At 36.0% G+C, this 19615-nt stretch overlaps 1 protein-coding gene across 4 annotated transcripts in view; it reads right to left on the reverse strand.

Moving 5' to 3' along the window:
* Positions 1-260: 260 nt before the first annotated feature.
* Positions 261-19615, reverse strand: part of UBR5 (ubiquitin protein ligase E3 component n-recognin 5) — a 132886-nt gene continuing 113531 nt past the window's right edge. For 2 of the 4 annotated variants that reach the window (XM_080647017.1, XM_080647018.1), the window contains exons 48-59: positions 19037-19280; positions 17145-17256; positions 16374-16518; positions 15349-15479; positions 12717-12777; positions 10739-10914; positions 10430-10514; positions 9212-9367; positions 8157-8270; positions 6508-6652; positions 4939-5024; positions 261-2488 (exon numbers count right to left, since the gene is read on the reverse strand). In XM_080647017.1, coding sequence (XP_080503143.1) covers positions 2276-2488; positions 4939-5024; positions 6508-6652; positions 8157-8270; positions 9212-9367; positions 10430-10514; positions 10739-10914; positions 12717-12777; positions 15349-15479; positions 16374-16518; positions 17145-17256; positions 19037-19280 — 1668 coding nt within the window. In that variant the 3' untranslated portion in view covers positions 261-2275. The remainder of the gene's footprint in view (positions 2489-4938; positions 5025-6507; positions 6653-8156; positions 8271-9211; positions 9368-10429; positions 10515-10738; positions 10915-12716; positions 12778-15348; positions 15480-16373; positions 16519-17144; positions 17257-19036; positions 19281-19615) is intronic. The other 2 variants (XM_080647016.1, XM_080647015.1) reach the window with 1 other exon arrangement.

The following is a 19615-nucleotide window of genomic DNA, read 5'->3' on the forward strand; positions in this document are numbered from 1 at the left end:
TCTCAGTTTGACTTTAGACCTAGAAACTGCTGACAACCTTTAAACACACAAATTATCTTTAGGAGAGAAATGTTTAGGGGCAAATACTAAACAGTGAAATCATACTCTTAAAAAGCCCAAGTAAGCCATTATGCTGGAGTCTTGATATTCAGATGACTTAGGGAGGAAAATTAAAAGTAGCAACACTCTGAAAATCCTCAGTAAAGTTCATTCTTGGTCTTCTCTTCCTAAATTTGTTTTCAATTCTATTAGATTTAATCACTAAGCAAGACCAAAAGAGAACTTTATTTTACATGACTTTATTTTACATTTAAAACCATTTTATGCTTTACTTAAAAAAAAAAAAAAAACTCACTGTTTTTAATATTCCTAAAAGCATTTTAACCAAAATCTTGATTTAGGAAGACTTAAGACATTTTGCATTATTTTAAATATTTCATTTTCTCAGTAATTATTAAAATAAGTTCACAATTAGGGTTTCAAATGTCCTAATCATATCTGTTTTGTTCTCATTTCATACTTTATCAATCCCATAATGTGCATACAGAAGTGAAGGTGATATAAATGTTATTTCAGACATATCAATAATCAGCTCTTAATCTAACTACTATTTCATTTACTCAGAAATAGCATTTAGACATAAAAACCAATGTTACTTTGTAAAATAACCTTTGGTTAATTTACACAAATCTAACAGCATGTTGCGTTAAGTTTTGAGTAATATGAGTTTCACTATCATTTTAGTTTTTAATATATGTCAGCAAGGCTGAGAACATCATGTAGTTCATTCTTCTGAAGGAAGTTATGTAATAAAAGTGTAGTGCCTTTGAACATGAAAAACATCCCGAAGGCCAGGAGTCCTATGAAGGAACTGAAAGGAGAGATTCCAGAGACTCTCTCTGCTCATTTTCAGTGTGTAGAGTGACTAGTTTAAGTCACTTTATTTGAAGATTTTGTGAAGAAAACCGTTGTTCATATTGTGCCATTGAATGAAGCTACCACAAGAATTTAGATATTGGTCCAAGGCTACATAATGGGTCATCAAAAAAGAACCTGTCACATAGGTGAGTTAATTCCCTTGCCAAATAAGGGTCCCAACTTCACTTCCCCCATTTATAAAAAGAAAAGGTGGCCTGGCCAGTGCCATTCAGGATTCTCTGCTAACTGTAAAATGTGGACTGATTTTTCTTGTTTCTTATAGTCCATGTGTATATAAGCTTTCAGTTCTTCAAATCAAAAATTTTTTGCACATAACCACGTCAGTGTATTACCCTTAGTTTAAAAATGTACAACTAGATAAATAAAAACTATTGTTTCTTCAATATTACTTGACATTTCTTCTGTAATTTATTTAAAAAAGTAAATGTAACAAGATACTTAAAAAAGGCTTTAGATACAAAAGTAGTTAAGCTGCTCACGAACATTTAAAATTACCAAAATGTATCTTTAGTAATCATGATCTTATAAAACATTTTACAGTTATCAGAAAGTGCCCAGGCTGAGTTTACATAACTGAATACCTTAGTACAAATGTCTAGTTAGAACTGAAGTGCAGTAACCTCCTGACTGACTGCTCACTGAATAAGGATACAAAGGGGAAAAGGTGATTGTGATCAAGTATTGTGCATTGGCCCCATCATATGTACAAAAAGTGCCCTCACTCAAATGAACAATTACATGCAAAATATTAGTGATTTCATTTAATATCCTAGAGTTCAATGCAGCCAAAATAAACTGCAATCAGTGGTTTTTATAGGTAAAAGTGATTTTACCTCTAAGATCTGAATGTCCAGAACTTTTTACAAGTTCCATATACATGATACACAATTGCAGCCAACCACAAATTCAACACCATAAAAAAGTTAAAATGAAAACACAGAACATACTTAATTTTTTATTTTGAAATTCCCTATTCCCTCTATACAAGAACCTTTGCTGAAACACTTTTCACAAAGGCAGCAGTGAATTTTCAGAACATTTTACATTTTTCCCCCTCAGCAAAAAGATAAATCACAGTGTAAATTATGTTGTTCTGCTGTCATCTTTGGCTGGGGTTAGACCCAGAAGTTGTTAACTAACAAATCATAGTCAAATGTTGCTAGTGCTCCTCAGTCCTTTATGCTACAAACTCAGCAAGGAATGTTTGTATTTATCTCTTTAAGGTACCTCCAGGGGGTGTGACAGCATTGACTTCCATAAACTTTTATAGACAAATGGAAAAAAATCTACAAAATTCGCTAGTAATATTACACAGCAGTTACACACTTTTTATGCTCTACACAAAACCAAAATTCTTGGTCTTAATGGCGAGTAGCAATTTCTGTTTGAGAATCTGTTTAGAGGAATAGAGTGGGACGTAAAGTCGAGAAATGCAAGTATTTGCAGTAGGAAGATGTTGATCATCTGGTGGTCTTATTGTGATTGAGGGCATAGGCTGAAATCCTTCCTCACTGGCTGGTAATGATGGGCTTGATGTCCAAAAGTAAACCTAAACAGGAATATATAATTACAGTTTTGGTTTTTAGCAGATTAACATTCAACCCTTAATTCTGGCAATATACTCACAAAGACCCATTTTTGTATTAAAATCTACATAAGGGTACTGTATTATTTTGAACTGAGTTTTTAATTTATTTTTGTACTGAAAAGGGAAGGTTCAGGGTCAGAAGGGAAAAAAAGTGTCAGATATGTAGAAAAGAGACTATGTTTCAGGCTCTCAGTTTCTCATCTGTAACATGAGGCTGTTGGACCAAATGTTCTCTAAGGGTCTTTCCAGGGACTAATTTGCATGGCGTACCTCATAATGGAAAAATGCAGTTCTTCTCCCACCCACCCACCCACCACCACCAAAGGCTCAAAATTCGCACAGGTTTTAAAAGTTATTTTGAGTGGGGGGGGGGATAGGAGGGTAATGGGGGAATAAGGACACATAGGTAACACCTTAATCAATAAAGAAATTTAAAAAGTTATTTTGCATTTTATCTACTAGCAAAACAACCCAGTATTTTCAGTGCTACACTGTGACACAGAGTAACTTTATAAAAGTAATTAATGAGAACATCTATTGTACGTGAAAATCCATGCAATAAGCCATATAACATTGTTTTACTACACATCTATTTTGTAAGATAAATGTTAACTTCTACTTTACCTTTTTACTTAAATATGATAACATAATCTTTATTTTTATTAATACATTCCATTTTTCATTGACCCATACATATATACATACATATCATTCTTCAGTGATAATAAAATAGTGCCAATCTCTAAGATAAAGCTTTTTAAATCTAATACATTTATAGTATACAGCTAAACAAATATATCCAAAATTCCAGAGGAAACCTAAATGAACTAACTTGCTATAATTCCTGAAGCAAATAGTTTTATGAGAAATCCAGTAACTCTAGAAACCCTATAATTTGCAGGACTAATAATTCAAGGGAGAACCGTTTGAGAAACCCTGTTATATTCTTATATCCCTCAGCATTTCTCCTCAGACATATCAGGATAAAACCAACAATATATGAAGGAAAAGGGAAGAGAGGAAAAGACACCTTGATATACTGCTTATGCCCTAGGAATAGGTTTTATACAGGCGTTTAAAGAGTGAAGCTCATAAATTACAGATATTGATAGGAAATATTAAGGCCCTTATATTGAGAGAGTCTCTTGCTAGCTCTCTCAAAACTGAAGAGTTAGCACATTTCTCTTTCAGGGAAAGTAGAAACTGCAGAGATTTAACTTGACTAACTGGACAGAGGATGTATTAGTTTAAAAACAGAAAATTAAAACTAGGGAATAGATAAGAATTCATATAAGATAGCCAATCATTTCTATTTCTGTTTCTGGTAGGCTTTACAAAACTAATACGTTGCTTGATACAGGGAAACAAGGTTCCCAAATCCAAAGACTGACTCTAAGTGATATAACCCTAACAAGCTATGTAGGTGCTCTTGACGGCAAAAAGGACAGATAGGGTGTTAGCACTGGTAGGGACTTTAGGGTCCACAAGATTGGGAAAGTCAAATTATATGGAACCAATTACATAGAATTTACCACCTAGGGAATAATCTAAGTGGAAAACAATTACCAGGATGGCTAAGCCAAGAACAGAACCTGGTGACAGCAAGGACGGCTGAACAAACAGAAATACTAGTGAAGAAATACTGGAAGGCTTGGGGGAGAGGGGGTGTGCACATGTAAAGATTAAGGAATACTAAAAGTACAAGTAACCATTTCCCCCTCTCCAATAAAATTTGGGGCTATACTAGACATGTGATCATTTTTATACATTCCATGAATAGTCTAGTTTAGATTACTGAGCACTAAGGCTGGTCCAGTGGAGACTTCTCTTTCAAGATGAATGGACAGGTTGATTTGGTTATGGATATATTCCAGGTTGACTCTAGCATCAACTTTTCACTATGATCAAAGTTTATATTACCTAATCTATGCTTCTAAATTAATAAGATTAAAATCATAGGCTTAATATTCACATATCACAATAAAGCTACTCTATTCCTAGTGACAGATAACAGTCAAGACACTATACTATTCAGAAATGTAGCAAAGGCTTACTACTAGTCAAAAGGATGACGGAGCAGCCAACATATATAAGCTCTATTGGGGGGGGGGGGCGGCTCTCAACAATATGCTGGTATTATCTTCTAAGATAATGTAACAATGTCTTCTAATATAACAATGTCATATTGATAGCTAAGATGTATTTATTTCACTCTGCTTACAGCTTTATTAATACTTCAAATGTTCTGTTATAGAGTAGAAAAACAAAACTGCCTATTATTTCTGACTCTCTATAATTTCTTTAGCCAAAATTAAAATAACCCACCATTCCAAACTTAAAACAAAAGGCTATCATACAGAGTATTTTAAATTTTTGTATTTTGTTATACAAATTCTGTGAACTTAACTTACAAGATCTTGTCGTTCTGTCATGCTCATCTTCTCTACTATGGACCAGAACCAACGCTTGAACTGTAAGAGCTTCTCGGCATTTTCTCCTAAGAATGAAGAACATAAATTCAATATACTGTATCAGTAGTTATATTTTAGAGTGTTTATTATAAAAAATGTACATAATTAAAATGTTATATAGCCCAGCCATCATAGCTCAATAGTTGAGTGTCGACCTATGAACCAGAAGGTCATAGTTCGATTCCTGGTCAGGGCACATGCCTGGGTTGCAGGCTCAATCCCCAGTGTGGGGCGTGCATCAATGATGTTTCTATCTCTCTCTCTCCCTCTGCCTTCCTGTCTGAAATCAATAATATATATATATAATGTTATATAGGTCTAATTCCTAATATAGAAAATTAGGACCATTTGCATAATGTAAGACCTCTATCTATAGCTTACTGATAATGGTAGATGACCAAGATAAGAAAAATGAACCACCAATCTCAAAATTGTTAATCACATGATTTTAATTCCATCTGGTAAGTCATGATTATTCCCATGTTCTTAAACCAATGCTTCACAAATTTTAATGAGTTTTACATCACTTGCAGATTCTCATTCACTATGTCTGGGGGGAAGAGTGTGGGGCAAAAACAAAAATTCTACATTTCTAGAAAGCTTCAGATGATGTTGGTCTGAGGATCATACTTGGAGTATCTTTAGATATATTCTTTCCCCTCCTAGGTTTTTGGCTTGTAAATGAGACAAATTCTTACCTGAGAAATACTGAACACTATATTAAAAAATAGCACAAAATGATTACACAATGACCTATATATATTGCCAAGTATGAAGGAAAAACAAGAAAATTTATCCAAATTTAACTTACTATAATTTGGCTGAAGCTGTTTGCAAAGTATGAAAAATAAAGGGGGAAAACTTGGTACCTTCAATGTATGCAATAATCTTGGACTATAGGTATAATCCTCTCATAATGAATTTCTTGGAACTTCCAGTGTTTTATTGTGTAGTCACAGCTAAAAAGTCTATTCCTAGACTATAGGACTTTGAAAAAAGAGTTGCAGCAAATCAAGCGCTGAAGATAAATGTTATTCTAGGAGGATTATCACTATTTCTCTTTATTCTTTCTAGATACTCCATGTGTTTGTGTGTTGCTATTATCTTTGTGTGTTTTGGGTCTAGTTCTACAACTAGACCCAATTCTTTAATTAGAGAGTTTGAGAGACATGAATTGGGCAAGTTTAATGGAAGTGACACATGGATTGTTTTTTCTTAACTAGAATTTAAATCCTTTTCACCCAGTTGCTCACCACAAGGAATTTTTACTTTTTTACTAACCATATATTCTTTAAAATCTAGGAAAATTAAGCAATAAAAAATAACCTAACACTAAGCCATCATCATCCAATCATGTTAAAAAAATATATAAAAAACTTTTAAGCATCAGTAATACAACATTTCCAAAGCCCTGTAAATGTATCTAAAAACTAGAAACTCAGAAAATGCTGACTGACCAAACTATCTATGTAGCTTATTCCTTAAATAAACATTTCAAAAATTTCATACCTGATTCATCATTGAAAGAGGTAAAACTGATCAGCATCTGCACATTAACTTCACCACAGCCATTTACCAGAAGCCTAAAATCTTCTGCTGTTAAATCTTCTAACGAGTTTTTTGGAAGCACATCCAGTAGACCTTTCCTCATTGCCTAGAGAATTTCAGAAGTCATCTTTTTATTACTATTGGTACTTTTCCATGTAGCCTTTATTGTTAAGTCCCAATATTTAATTTTAGCAGCCTCTCTCTAAAAATATTAGTTCTCATTTTAAACCAGAGAGAAAAACATTAGGTTCTGTATTTTTAATTTCTTAGTAATAGATTCAAAAGAGAGGCAAAGGGGGAAAATGGCTTCAGGAATGGGCTTCATTTCAAAAGTGAAGTAATATTGTATACCAGTCATTAACTGAAGTAATTGTTTAAACCGTATTAGTAACAAACAGGGTAGTCACTGAATAATAAGAATAGCTTCAATTTGTCAAACATGCTATCCTGTCAATATCCTAAACTAGGTATGATGACAAAACAAACTTCTCCAACACAAACCCAAAATCTAGAAGCTTACTGAGAAATTACCATGTGCCAAGAATTGTTCTAAGCACATTACATGTATTAATTCATTCAACCCGATCCTCGTCTTGCAGAGGAGGGAACCAAGGCACAAAGAACTTAAGTAGTTATCTGATGTTACACAGCTACAGGTGCTGCAGCCATGATCTGAATGAACCCTGACAGTATGACGCCAGAGCCTGCACAGTTATTCCCAGCCCAAGCATCAGAAACACTTGACACTACCAGACCTAAATCTACATAAGCAAACACTTTACCACAGAAGGGGAGTTAATGTAGCAAGCTTGATGTTGCTCTTAGAAGGGCCTGGGTGGCCCTTGGCTGGCACCTAGGAACTTAACTTGGTTTTTCGAATATTCCCTACATTACTAACTGATGTGGCTGTACTCAATGTCTGGGGCAATGAACCCTGCTGTACAGCTTGCCTAAACTCTTTGAGCAAATAGGGTGATGAACACGTGCTTTTCTCTGGGAGTCTGATTTCTAGTAATCATGGCTGGTTGTGCAGGCAGGAATATGCTTACGGGACTGGCCTCCAATTAAAAAACCTTAGGCTGGCTCTTAAGCAAGCTTCCCTAAGCACAAGCACTGCACATGTACTGCTGTAACTCACTGCTGGAGGAGGAACAGTGCTCTCTGAGACAACCCATGTCCCCAGAGACAACTTTGGAAGCCTGCCCCTGGATGCCTCTATACTATGCCTGATGTATTTTTTTCCCCTTTTGCTATAATAAACCATAACTATGAACACAACTGCCTCTGAGTCCTAGGAGTCCAACTAGTAGGTCAGCAAAAGTATGGATGGTCATAGGACCCCAAAACAGTAGTCATTTCAGTCCCATAAACATCCTTTCCAAACTTTTGCCCATCAAATTAACTTTCTGATAATTACATGGTTTTTTCATGTAGTTTCACCCAAAGAAAGTAATAGGTCTGAATTCAGGTGCAATTTACATTGTAAATAAATTCACTTTGGTTTAAAATTTTTGACCATTTATAGAATGTTGAATATACTCTGAGCTAGTTTACCACACAGGATCACATAGAGCCTCATCAGATCAAGTAACACTTCAGTAAACACTTACGTGTAACGGCTGTTCTGCAACTACCAACATTCTGTGCTCTGCATATTTCCGCACATATTCATACACATTCTGGGGAGTCACTGGTATATTTACACCATTAGGGATAAGTTCAACCTGTGAAAAATTCAGCAATGCAATTTAAAAGCAATTTTGTCAAAGCAATAATAAGTTAACAGTTTGTATGGTAAACTGGAACATAGGTCACTTCCCATGATCCAACTCCCGCTCCCACCCTGTAGGAAATATAGTGCAGGCCTTCTGTAAGCAGACTGAGACCTTGGGAACCTGGCCAGCAAGTCAGTCTAAGAAAGGCCAGAGAGAAACTGCTTCTAGAAGTTAGCCTGAAAAAGGAGACATATGTACTACTATTTGTAATACTTTAAACAATAAAATAAAATTAAAAAAAAAATACTCACCCCCCCCCCAAAAAAAACAAACTGTGGTACATTAACACAATGGAATACTATTAAAAAAAAAAAAAAAGTTAGCCTGGATTGTAAACAGCTAGTGTTTTGACCTCATGCATATCCCCCCCTGCATGCATGATTTTTCTGTCTTCTATATGCTATAAAACCTTGTGCTGGGAAAGTCTGGGTGGTGGCAAAACAACAGCACCGGCTAGCCACCCTGGCAGTAAACTGCACCAGTCAGCTGCTGCCAGTGAGCACTTAACTCCTAATAAACCCATGTCTTCCATAGTCAGTCCTTCAGGTTATTTCTTTGGAATCCACGAACAATAGCTGAGGTTTTCTGGGACCTCAGCACTTTGCATAACACAGTTCATAAAGCAATTTCCTACATTTTTAAATCTAAAGACAACTGTGTATCTGACAAGCATCTAAAGATACAAATAAGTGCCCGAAAAACCCCTCTTCTGCCTCTCAAATCTCTCAGTCTGCTAATCTCCTGTGTCTTTTCTCTGTCTCCCCCCCGCCCCCCCCCCCAGCCTCCCTCTCTCTCGGCTCCTATCTACCTAAGTTGTTTCTATATAAAACAAGCACAACAGACCAACCAAATGCTCTTGCCAGAATCAGAAAACTACATAATTGCTTTACCTGTCCTCCACCCTCTTCTTTACACAGGTCAATTGCAAATGCCAAATCCATTGCTGAAAAAACAGCATCAGCATCTGAACTCTGGGAAGCGAGGATAAGTTGCCGTAAACTCTCATACATTACAGGATCAAAAAAAGCAAAATCATGCCAGTTGACCTAAGAAAGTAATCATATGAAAAAAAAATTTTACTTTATTCATTAGTAAATTAAAATGTATGATAAAGAATAATTTGAAGATATACACTGAGTGGCCAGATTATTATGATCTCTGAACGCATAATAATCTGGCCACTCAGTGTATTTGTATCTCAAATGGGTACCAAAAGTATTCTAGACTTTTGCTGGAGACCAACCACCTATTTGCCTTGAGCTATCTATCAGCTAGTGCAAAGGGGAAAACTGATCAGGTGCACGATTTATAGTATCTTTGATATCAAATAAATGAGGTACTCAAGAGAAGTACACTGAGTGGCCAGATTATTATGCGTTCAGAGATCATAATAATCTGGCCAGTGTATTGATAAAGAATAATTTTCCAATAAATATCTAATAATTGATTTAAAGGGGTAAATATTTAATAAATCTTTGGTTCTGATAATACATTTTAATTTTAAAAATTAAATTTTTGAAACAATGTAAAGCCAACAGTATAATTTTTTAAGTTCCAAAAATATATATTTGCAATAACCAGCACTAATTTTTAAACAATGATTATGCTGAGCAACTGATCCTAAACTAAATATGAATCCTAGTCTTGACAATAATTATAAAATATAGATTATTAATTCCAGATGTAAATCTGCTCAAATGAATTCAGTAACTTGCTGAAGATCATATCATTGGGTTTACTTGAATCTATTTGATTCCATGATCTTTCCCATTAATATTATTAAAGGATGGACATAGCAACTGAACATATGTTGCTGAACTTTTATTCCTGTGATTCCTTGCACAAGAACATTTTAGGTAGGACACTTTTAAGAATTCAATAGGGTCAGAGAGCTTTATTTTTTTTTAAAGAATATATAATATGATATTGCTATATTAACAGAAACAATAGTGGGCTTGATTAAAAATATTTTAAAATGATTTATAATGGCTATATGCTTTAAAATTTAATATCAAATTAATGCCATAAACAGTATGCTAGTATATAATTACTTTATAAAAGAAAAATTTTACAATTATAAGAGCAGTTTGGTTCATTGAAACACTTACTTTTCTACCAAGCAACACTTTAATCACATGCCTATTCAATGTGATAGGACATAGTTCATTCTGTAACAGACACAGTCCAAGAATCCTAAAAATAAAACCAGGAAATATTTGAATTTACAAATAATTCTAAAACATGTATAACCCCTCACATACAAAGATAATATCCATACAGTATTTTGAAAAATTTTCTGTAGCCCAATTTCTAATCAGTATGATTTAGAATATATACACATTTTAAAAACTAATGTATTTTCAAAGTCTAACTGAAATATTTTTGAAAATTCAAATATAAGATGGGAGGTATTTTACCTGCCAATGTTTCTGAAACAATTCAACCTTGCTTCTGTGTTTTTGCCAGGTCTTGGAGTATAAAATCCTCTTTTTCCAGGTTGGTAAAACAAAGGGGCATTGTCATCACCATCATCTGTATCATCTAGATCCATATCTACTACACTTCGACTAGAGCCATGACGCTTTCGGTTTTCCTAGTAACAGAGTATCAGAGATTAAGTGCCAAAGTTAATTTTAAAAACAAAGCATATGAACTTAAAATCACTCAAAGTGAAGTCAGGTAGGTAGAGCAACACTAGTCTTACACTTCTCTGTTCATATAAATAAAAGCATTTTAATGAAACTCTGCTAGCTTCTTTCACCTTAATTCCTTAAATATATTTTCACTGGATCTAGAAGTCTAGAATGATAATTCTTAAAGCACTTTAAGGATGATGTTCCATTTCATTCTCTTCCAACCTTCTCAGTTTTTGATGAGAAATCCAGTCTTTCAAATCATCATTTCCCTCTATGTAAGGCACTGGTTTTTGGCTGCTTTGTTTTATTTTTACAAAAGCAGTTTTATTATAATGTGTCTGGACATAGGTTTCTTTTAGTTTATCCTGTTTATAGTTCACTGACCTTCTTGAATCTATACATCTGCCTTGCATCAAATTTGGGAAGTTTCAGCTATTATTTCTTCAAATATTTTTTTCTGTAGCAAGCTTTTTCTCCTCTTTTCTGGATACTCCAATGACATGAATGTTTGATTTTTCATGGTCCCTGAAACGGTTCCATTTTAAATCTGTTTTCAACATGGATAATTACTAGCTCTCTTCATGTTGACTGGCACTCTTCTGTCTTCATTCTGCTACTCACCTATCCAGTGAAGTATTTTCTTTTAGACATTGTACTTTAATTCTAATATTTTCCTTCCATTCTCTTATAGAGTTTCTATTTCTCTGCTTAGAACCTCTATTTTGTCATTCCGTAGTGTTTACCGGCTTTACTTCATAGAAAGAACATGAGATGTAAAGTCTTTGATAATTCCAACAAGTGGGTCATCTCTAAGTTAACATCTACTGGGAGAACTGGTCAGTCTTTCCTGGTTCTTTGATGTTGAGTAATTCTGGAGTGTTTCCCAGATTCTAAATACTAAATTGTGAAAGTTGGGATGTTATTAAAATGACACAGAATATTGGTATTTTGGCATTCAACCTGGTTAGCTTCAGATTAGAAGTGTCACGTTCTGTGTGCAGTGGTTCCAATACCAGTTAAGCTTCCAAGGCTTTTCATTTTACTGTTTAGGGCCCGCTCTGCATCTTCACCATTTGATGTAGTCTGGGATTTGGACAGTGGTTTATACACTGTAGGTTAGTTCTCAAAGCCTTTGCTCTATCTTCTAGCTAAGATAGAGTAGCAATGACCAGCTTAATTCCCCTCCTTAATACAATGCCATACCAACTGTTTTTTCAAGTTTTGATTTCCTGCTCCAATCTGTTTGCTACTGTTTACTTTTCAGGATCCTAAGGCAGTTCCATTTTGTATTTGTCTAGAGTTTTTAGATGTAAGCAGTGAAAGAGATAAGATAATACTGGGTTTGCTCCATCTCGGCTGATAATGAAGTTCTTTGTAGCTTAAGACTAAAACCTTACTGTTTTACTACATCCTATTTTGTCTCCATCTTTTGCACTCACTGCTTCTTTGAAGAATAAGCTCTAGGCTTCCATACTGCCTCTCCTCTGCTATTAATTCATGACATCTCTAAATTACAGCTTAATTCAGGCTGTGATTAAATGGAGGCAGCCAGTGAATGGGGTTACTAGTATATTGAGCCCTAACTAAACCAATCTCATTACTTGATTGTGTACATGACACCTATCTTTGTATTTTTCTCTACTACAATCAAGCATTTTACTTATAAAGACATAGTTCCTTCATAAATATGGCTTTCCTCTCCTCCTATAATTCAAATTACAAGTGCTTATTAATAGCACATATACAAAATATCCCTTACCTGTACCTTTTCTGAGGAGTCTAATAATCCAAGATCCAGGATACTATCAGCTCCATTTTCCCTAAAAACAAACAAAATGCCTTTCACATTCCAGATAACTGAAATTTATAGAATTCAGTGTAGAGAAAACATGTGAATTTAAATTTATAAGAATTTATAAATACATTTAAGTTTTGAAGTAAATAAAGAGCACTAAATGTTCAAAGCATGATTCAAGATAATGAACTAAAGGCTAAGACAAAATAAATGTGGTCTTCATAGGGGTGCTAAAAGTTAGCCTGGGGAAGCATTATAAAGAACAGAAAAATGTTCATAAAGCAATCACAATTGGAATCAAATATTTTAGTGTATTATTCTAGAATACTAATAACTTCATACTCCATAACCCCAAGTAGGTGAAGAAAGCAGTCAATATTATATATTACTAGAGGCCTGGTACACGAAATTCGTGCATGGGGGAGGAGGGTGTCCCTCAGCCCAGCCTGCACCCTCTCCAATCTGGGAACCCTAGAGGGATGTCCGACTGCCCGTTTAAGCCCGATCCCACTGGATTGTCCTAGCTTTAACAAGGAATGTAGGGAATGTATAGTCCATGCACTAGCAGTCTTGTTAAAGCTAGGACAATCCAGGACAGCTGGCTCCCAACTGCTCACCTGGCCTGCCTTCCTGATTGCCCCTAACCGCTTCTGCCTGCCAGCCTGATCACCCCCTAACCACTCCCCTGCCAGCCTGATTGATGCCTAACTGCTCCCCTGCCAGCCTGTTTGCCCCTAACTTCCCTCCCCTGCAGGCCTGGTCACACATAACTGCCCTCCCCTGCAGGCCTGGTCCCTCCCAACTGCCCTTCCCTGCAGGCCTGGTCCCCCCACAACTGCTCTCCCCTGCAGGCTTGATAGCCCCCAACTGCCCTCCCTTGTAGACCTGGTCCCTCCCAACTGCCCTCCCCTGCTGGCCATCTTGTGGTGGCCATCTTGTGTCCACATGGGGGCAGGATCTTTGACCACATGGGGGCAGCCATCTTGTGTGTTGGAGTGATGGTCAATCTGCATATTACTCTTTTATTAGATAGGATAGAGGTCTGGTGCACAGGTGGGGGCCAGCTGGTTTGCCCTGAAGGGTGTCCCGGATCAGGGTGGGGGTTCCCTTGGGGCGTGGGGCGGCCTGGGCGAGGGGCCTGTGGTGGTTTGCAGGCTGGCCACGCCCCCTGGCGACCCAAGCCGAGGCCCTGGTATCTGGGGTTTATCTATCTTCTACAATTGAAACTTTGTAGCCTGGAGTGGAGCCAAGCCTCCTGCTTGCTCTGTGGCGGCAGCCATTTGTTGAGATTTATGTATCTTCTATCATTGAAACTTTGTAGCCTTAAGCCGAGGCCTGGGCCGGCCAGGGTGTGCGGAAAGCTTGGCTTCCTCCATCACCGGGGGCAACCCTAGCCTCCTGCTCTTTCCAGCTCTGTGGCTGCTGCCATTTCTGTTTGGGTTTATGTATCTTCTATCATTGAAACTTTGTAGCCTTGAGTGGAGGCCTAGGCCAGCGGAAAGCTTGGCTTCCTCCATTGCCAGGGAAACCCAAGCCTTCTTCCTGCTCTCTGTGGCCGTAGCCATCTTGGTTGGGTTTATTTGCATATTTGCTCCTGATTGGCTGGTGGGCGTGGCTTGTGGGTGTGGCAGAGTGATGGTTAATTTGCATATTGCTCTTTTATTATATAGGATTTGCATTCTATAGAAAACACTACTATATTAGCAAACCTTACATAAGTTTACAAAACTTTTTCTCATCAAAAATGTATAATCCTCTCAACATTTTCTATAATGGGCTGAGCTCTTTCAGTGTGCTGATACCTCCAGAGACAGGAAAGAGGAATAAAGAAATAGTGCATAAAGTCTAGAGAAGAAGAGTAGTAATAGCAAAGAAAATAAATTTCTAGCAATAGTTTTTGGCTTGGACCATTCAAAGTCTGAAATAAGGGAAGTGGCTGTTTAGTTTCAGAGGTTAGCCTACCTGCTTTCCATCTCTAGGACTATATCTAAACTAAGTTCTCATTTGAAATCATGACTAAGAAGAAAAATACATTTTCATCTAAAGTAAGTAACATCTCAAAGCCTCAAACTGGTTATTAGGGTAGTCCCAGAATAGAAGGCACAATATAAGTATGACATATTTTCCTAATGTCACTTGTCACCTTGGAAAAAGAAGGGTAAGTAATTTCACTGTTAGAAATTTCAATTTATTCTATTAAAACAAATAAATTGCACATGGAAAGCAAAAGCTTGCATGGATTGAGATAAATCAGGAGACCTAAAAGAAATTTCATTCTTATGGCAAGAACTCAGGGACTATACCCCAATTTCTTGAGGTATTTAGTTTCTGCAATGAGGACTGTATCCTGATGGGAGAATATGAGATGTATTTCTTATAATTTCTAAATATCTCCTATATAAGGGAATGCTAAAACTCTACTTTCTAATAAATGTGAAACTCAGCTCTCTTAATCATGGATTTTAAGCCATCTCTTGAGAAGCCACTTAAAGTCTTATACTTTATATTATAAATTCTAAGATATGGTAGCATCCACATCCTAATAATAAAGGAGCTGATATGTAAACTGAAATGCCTTCCCAACTGTACACATTACCGTCCATGTGCAATAATGAGTTCCATGGCTTCATCCACTCTTGCTCTCAGAGAATCTTCACTTGCTAGAAGGAGAAGCAACTGAGCTGGGGATAATTCCAACAACATGCCAGTGATTTTACTTGCAAAAGCCTGAAAATGATGAATAAATGTTAATTGCCTCTCCTCTCTGGAATTTCTTGTCTAAATCAGAAATCTTGCCCGCCCCAAAAAGGAAAATAAGAAACTTAGATAACAATTCAAAAACTTCTGAACCAAAAAGGTATTTTATTAAACTAGAAGCTTAATTATAGAGAACTTTGGTAGGGAATGTATAATCCATGCACTAGCAGTCTTGTTAAAGCTATTTTAATATTTATACAGTAAGCCTTTTTGTAACGCTCTTGATATTCATGAGTTAACATACAAATAATTTCCGTGTTTTTATTTCCTATCAGAATGCCAGAGACGTTTCTTTCATTTAATGGTAGAAAAAGAGAGAGGGAAGAAGTGAAGGAGGAAGAGAGAGAAAAAGATGCCAATATTTAAGGCTAAGGATTTACTGACAGAAATATAATTGGGTTTCTGTTTAATTATTCTTTTGCTATAACTTGTACATATAGTTATGTACGAAGACAAAAATCACAACCAGTTTCATATTATGAAAGAAACCTGAGAGAACATTCAAAATAAAAATCTTGTAATACTTATCAGCAATAAGGTACAGTATTTGCAATGTGTTCTAACTACACATTGATAACACATAGAAAGTCTGCTTTCAAATGTAACAATGTGTGCAAATATGGCACAAATACAACGCACAGATAATTCTTTAGCACACAAGGAACTTATTAGGTAGAATGCCAAGGTAGCATAGGTAGGAATACTGAACAAACCTCAAGCTATCTACACAATTTCCCTCCAGGAAGCATGTTCCTTCCTAAGCTTTATTCTTACTACAGTCCTCAAGCACATGATTCGCCAGGAGCTGACAATTTTTAAAAATACCAACTTTAATTAAGTGGCAGCTAATTGCACTGTACATACTGGTTGCATTGCTTGGACACGAGGATAAAGTCTTTCTCCAAGCGCCTGACGATGTGCTGGCAGAGGATCAGGATCATCACTAGGATTCCCTTCAGAGGCTGGTCTGAAGGGTCTAGTGTCGATGGAAAGCTGTCTTCTAAAGTCTCTGAAAGAAGAGCAAAGCTATTATGATTTTATTTCTTTTGTCTGTAAAATAAAAATATCAGCACAATGGGTAATGAAGGGAGAAAATCAGAGCTTACAGGTTGTTCCAATTATGGCATACCACGGTGGTAGAATACCTAACTAGATGATGACTGGGAAATAAAGATAATCTAGATTTTTTCACTTAGAAATCTATAAATTCACGATGCATAGTTCAATTTGATTCTAAGAGAAGAGACCTTAAAATACCAGAATCAAGAGCCCACCCATAATTCCTGGAGATTGTAGTCAAAAGCGAAATGCCAATCATCCTACCAGGAGAAAAATTGAAAGGTTTAAATAACATAATTACAACAATTATAATTTTAAAACAAACTTAAGAATGATATGAAATTTCAAAAATTAAGAACTTGAGAAGGATAAATAAAAAGTGAATATAATTTTAACTGCCCTTGAGTTTTAAAAGAACTTTTTAAAAATGGTGAGACTATTTTAGTTATGTTTATATCCAAATATTAACTTTAATTTTCTAAAATACAGTCCATAATTAAGATTCTTTTATTTACAAACCTGCCTTCAATTCATCCAAAAAGGTAGAATTCAACAAAAGATACAAAATTATCTCACCTATCCCGATCTCTCCGAGAACCTGCTCGCAAGCCACTACTTCTCCTCATTTCCCTTTCTCTCTCCCTTTCCCGATCCCGTTCTCCTCTGTTCCTTAATCTTTGCATTAAACCTGGAAGGAAATATGAAATACACTTTGTTTAGATGAATGTAATTTCAACTACTTTGAAGTCAATGTGAGGACATTACCTAACATAGTAAGAAAGACATAACAGCTTTAGAGCATCACTCTCCCTATGATTTTAAGGGTTGGGGTTACTGTGCAGAATGTAACTAGCATATATTAGGTGTTAGTTCAGTATTTGTTTAATGAATTTTTCCTCCTCTGTCACATCAAAGCTGTGAAATAATATGTAGCAACTGGGCTATGTTAGTTTCACCATAAATAATGCTGACATTTCTTACATGATTAGAATCATATTCAAACATCTTCCCTATTATTATTTTTTGATTTTATATATTATAGGCCATCCAGAACATTAGCTACTATTATTTTTATTTTTTATTTTTTTTAAAATGTATTTTATTAATTTTTTACAGAGAGGAAGGGAGAGAGATAGAGAGCTAGAAACATCGATGAGAGAGAAACATCGATCAGCTGCCTCATGCACACCCCCTACTGGGGATGTGCCCGCAACCAAGGCACATGCCCTTGACCGGAATCGAACCTGGGACCTTCCAGTCTGCAGGCTGACGCTCTATCCACTGAGCCAAACCGGTTTCGGCAGCTACTATTATTTTTAAAACTATAAATATAAGCCTGAGTATGGTTTCCAAAGAATATGCAGAAAAGTTATTTTTGAATTATTATGACTTCCCAGGTTTCCTCATTTACATTTGCCAATTTCTTATATTATAGGATTACTAGAGGCCCGATGCACGAATTTTGTGCAAGGGGCTCGGCCCTCGGAGCCCCGGCTTAATCCGGAAGGTGGAAGGATGTCCAGAAGGTTGCTCGGCTGTCCGGTCTAATTAGCATATTATGCTTTTATTATTATAGATAGAAAGTCAAATGGTAAAACAAATGATGAAAAGCTGCGGTACGCTCCCCAACTTTTCATCCTCAATCCTTTCTAGAGCTCATTCAGCTTCTACAGTGGTGGTTTACAGAATCCCAATAAAATGCATCTACAGCCTAGGTAAAATACAGGATTTTCTTAGTAACTTCCTCTCCCCCTCAATTATTATATCCTTCCACCTACAAAACTGATAATATTCTGTCCCCTATTCATGAATGACCAATTATCACCTACTCAAGCCTTTTGCAATTTTCACTTTTTTATTTGCTAATTGGAATCTTGAAATTTAGGCAAAAGTTCTAATCCCAAAGTGCTACTCCTCAAAGGAGGTAAAGAGCTTACACCAGAATGTTAACAGAAATCTCATTACCAAAATACAAACAGTGAGGTTAGTGATACAGGTCAACCAATTTACATTTGGTTGCCAAGCTCCATTATCTTACTGGGAGCCAGTAGCAACTCTATAAAGCATACGTTTAATAGCACTGCTCTGGTGAACATAATTTTCTTCTCAAGTATCTGTACTAATTAAATATAGAGGCTGAACTTGTATATTACCATGGATCTTTGTTTTACTTTATGAAATGTACCATGGATCTTACAACCTCCCACCCCTAAACCTCTAACAACTAAAATGAGAAATTATAATTTTCATCAACATTAAGGAAAACATATGTGACAAAAGGGCAAACTGCTAAAATGTCGATTAGAATAGTGTAAACAAGATTAAATCATTAATCTAGAATGAAAGTATATAAAAATGTAAATGTACATTAAAGTTCTCTCACTATAAATACGTATAACCATGATTATCATTGTTTCAATCAAACAAGAAAAGATTTTTATGATGTTTGTTATCTATTGAGTACTTACTTGTATGAGTGCCTTTGTTGGCATTTTGGATACAATCTAGATTTGGCAATTTTTCATTTGACAAAAACGCCTGTGCAATGGCTGTATAAAAACTTCGTGCTACACCACTGCCCTCTCCTGGCTCGTCCTTAAATGTGACTTTTACTCTGTGTACAGCCATTGGTGTAGTAGCACATCTTCGCCCAAAGTGATTGTTCAGCTGCCTCATAGTCTGCTGAATAAGAAGATCTCGATCCCGATCCACCTATAAAAACATATCGAAAAGTAATAAATTCAGTGTTGGAAACCATCCTAAAAATTTTCTATGTAACATCTGAACATCTAATTTTAGCTTTTTCTTGATAATTTAAATCAGCGGTCGCCAACCGGTGGTCCACGGACCACTGGTGGTATGTGAGGTCCGAAAGGTTGGCGACCGCTGATTTAAATAACTAACAAAATTTAGGTTCTCAGAAACTTACACATTCCAAATAAACACATTCAAAAGTATACAAGAATGTCTTGTATTAAATCAGGATAATGGAATTTAACTCAATTCTAACACTTTCTTAAAAGGTCTGCTAGAAACAGCAATTCATT

Source organism: Plecotus auritus (genome assembly GCF_963455305.1).
Source record: "Plecotus auritus genome assembly, chromosome: 11".
NCBI lineage: Eukaryota > Metazoa > Chordata > Mammalia > Chiroptera > Vespertilionidae > Plecotus > Plecotus auritus.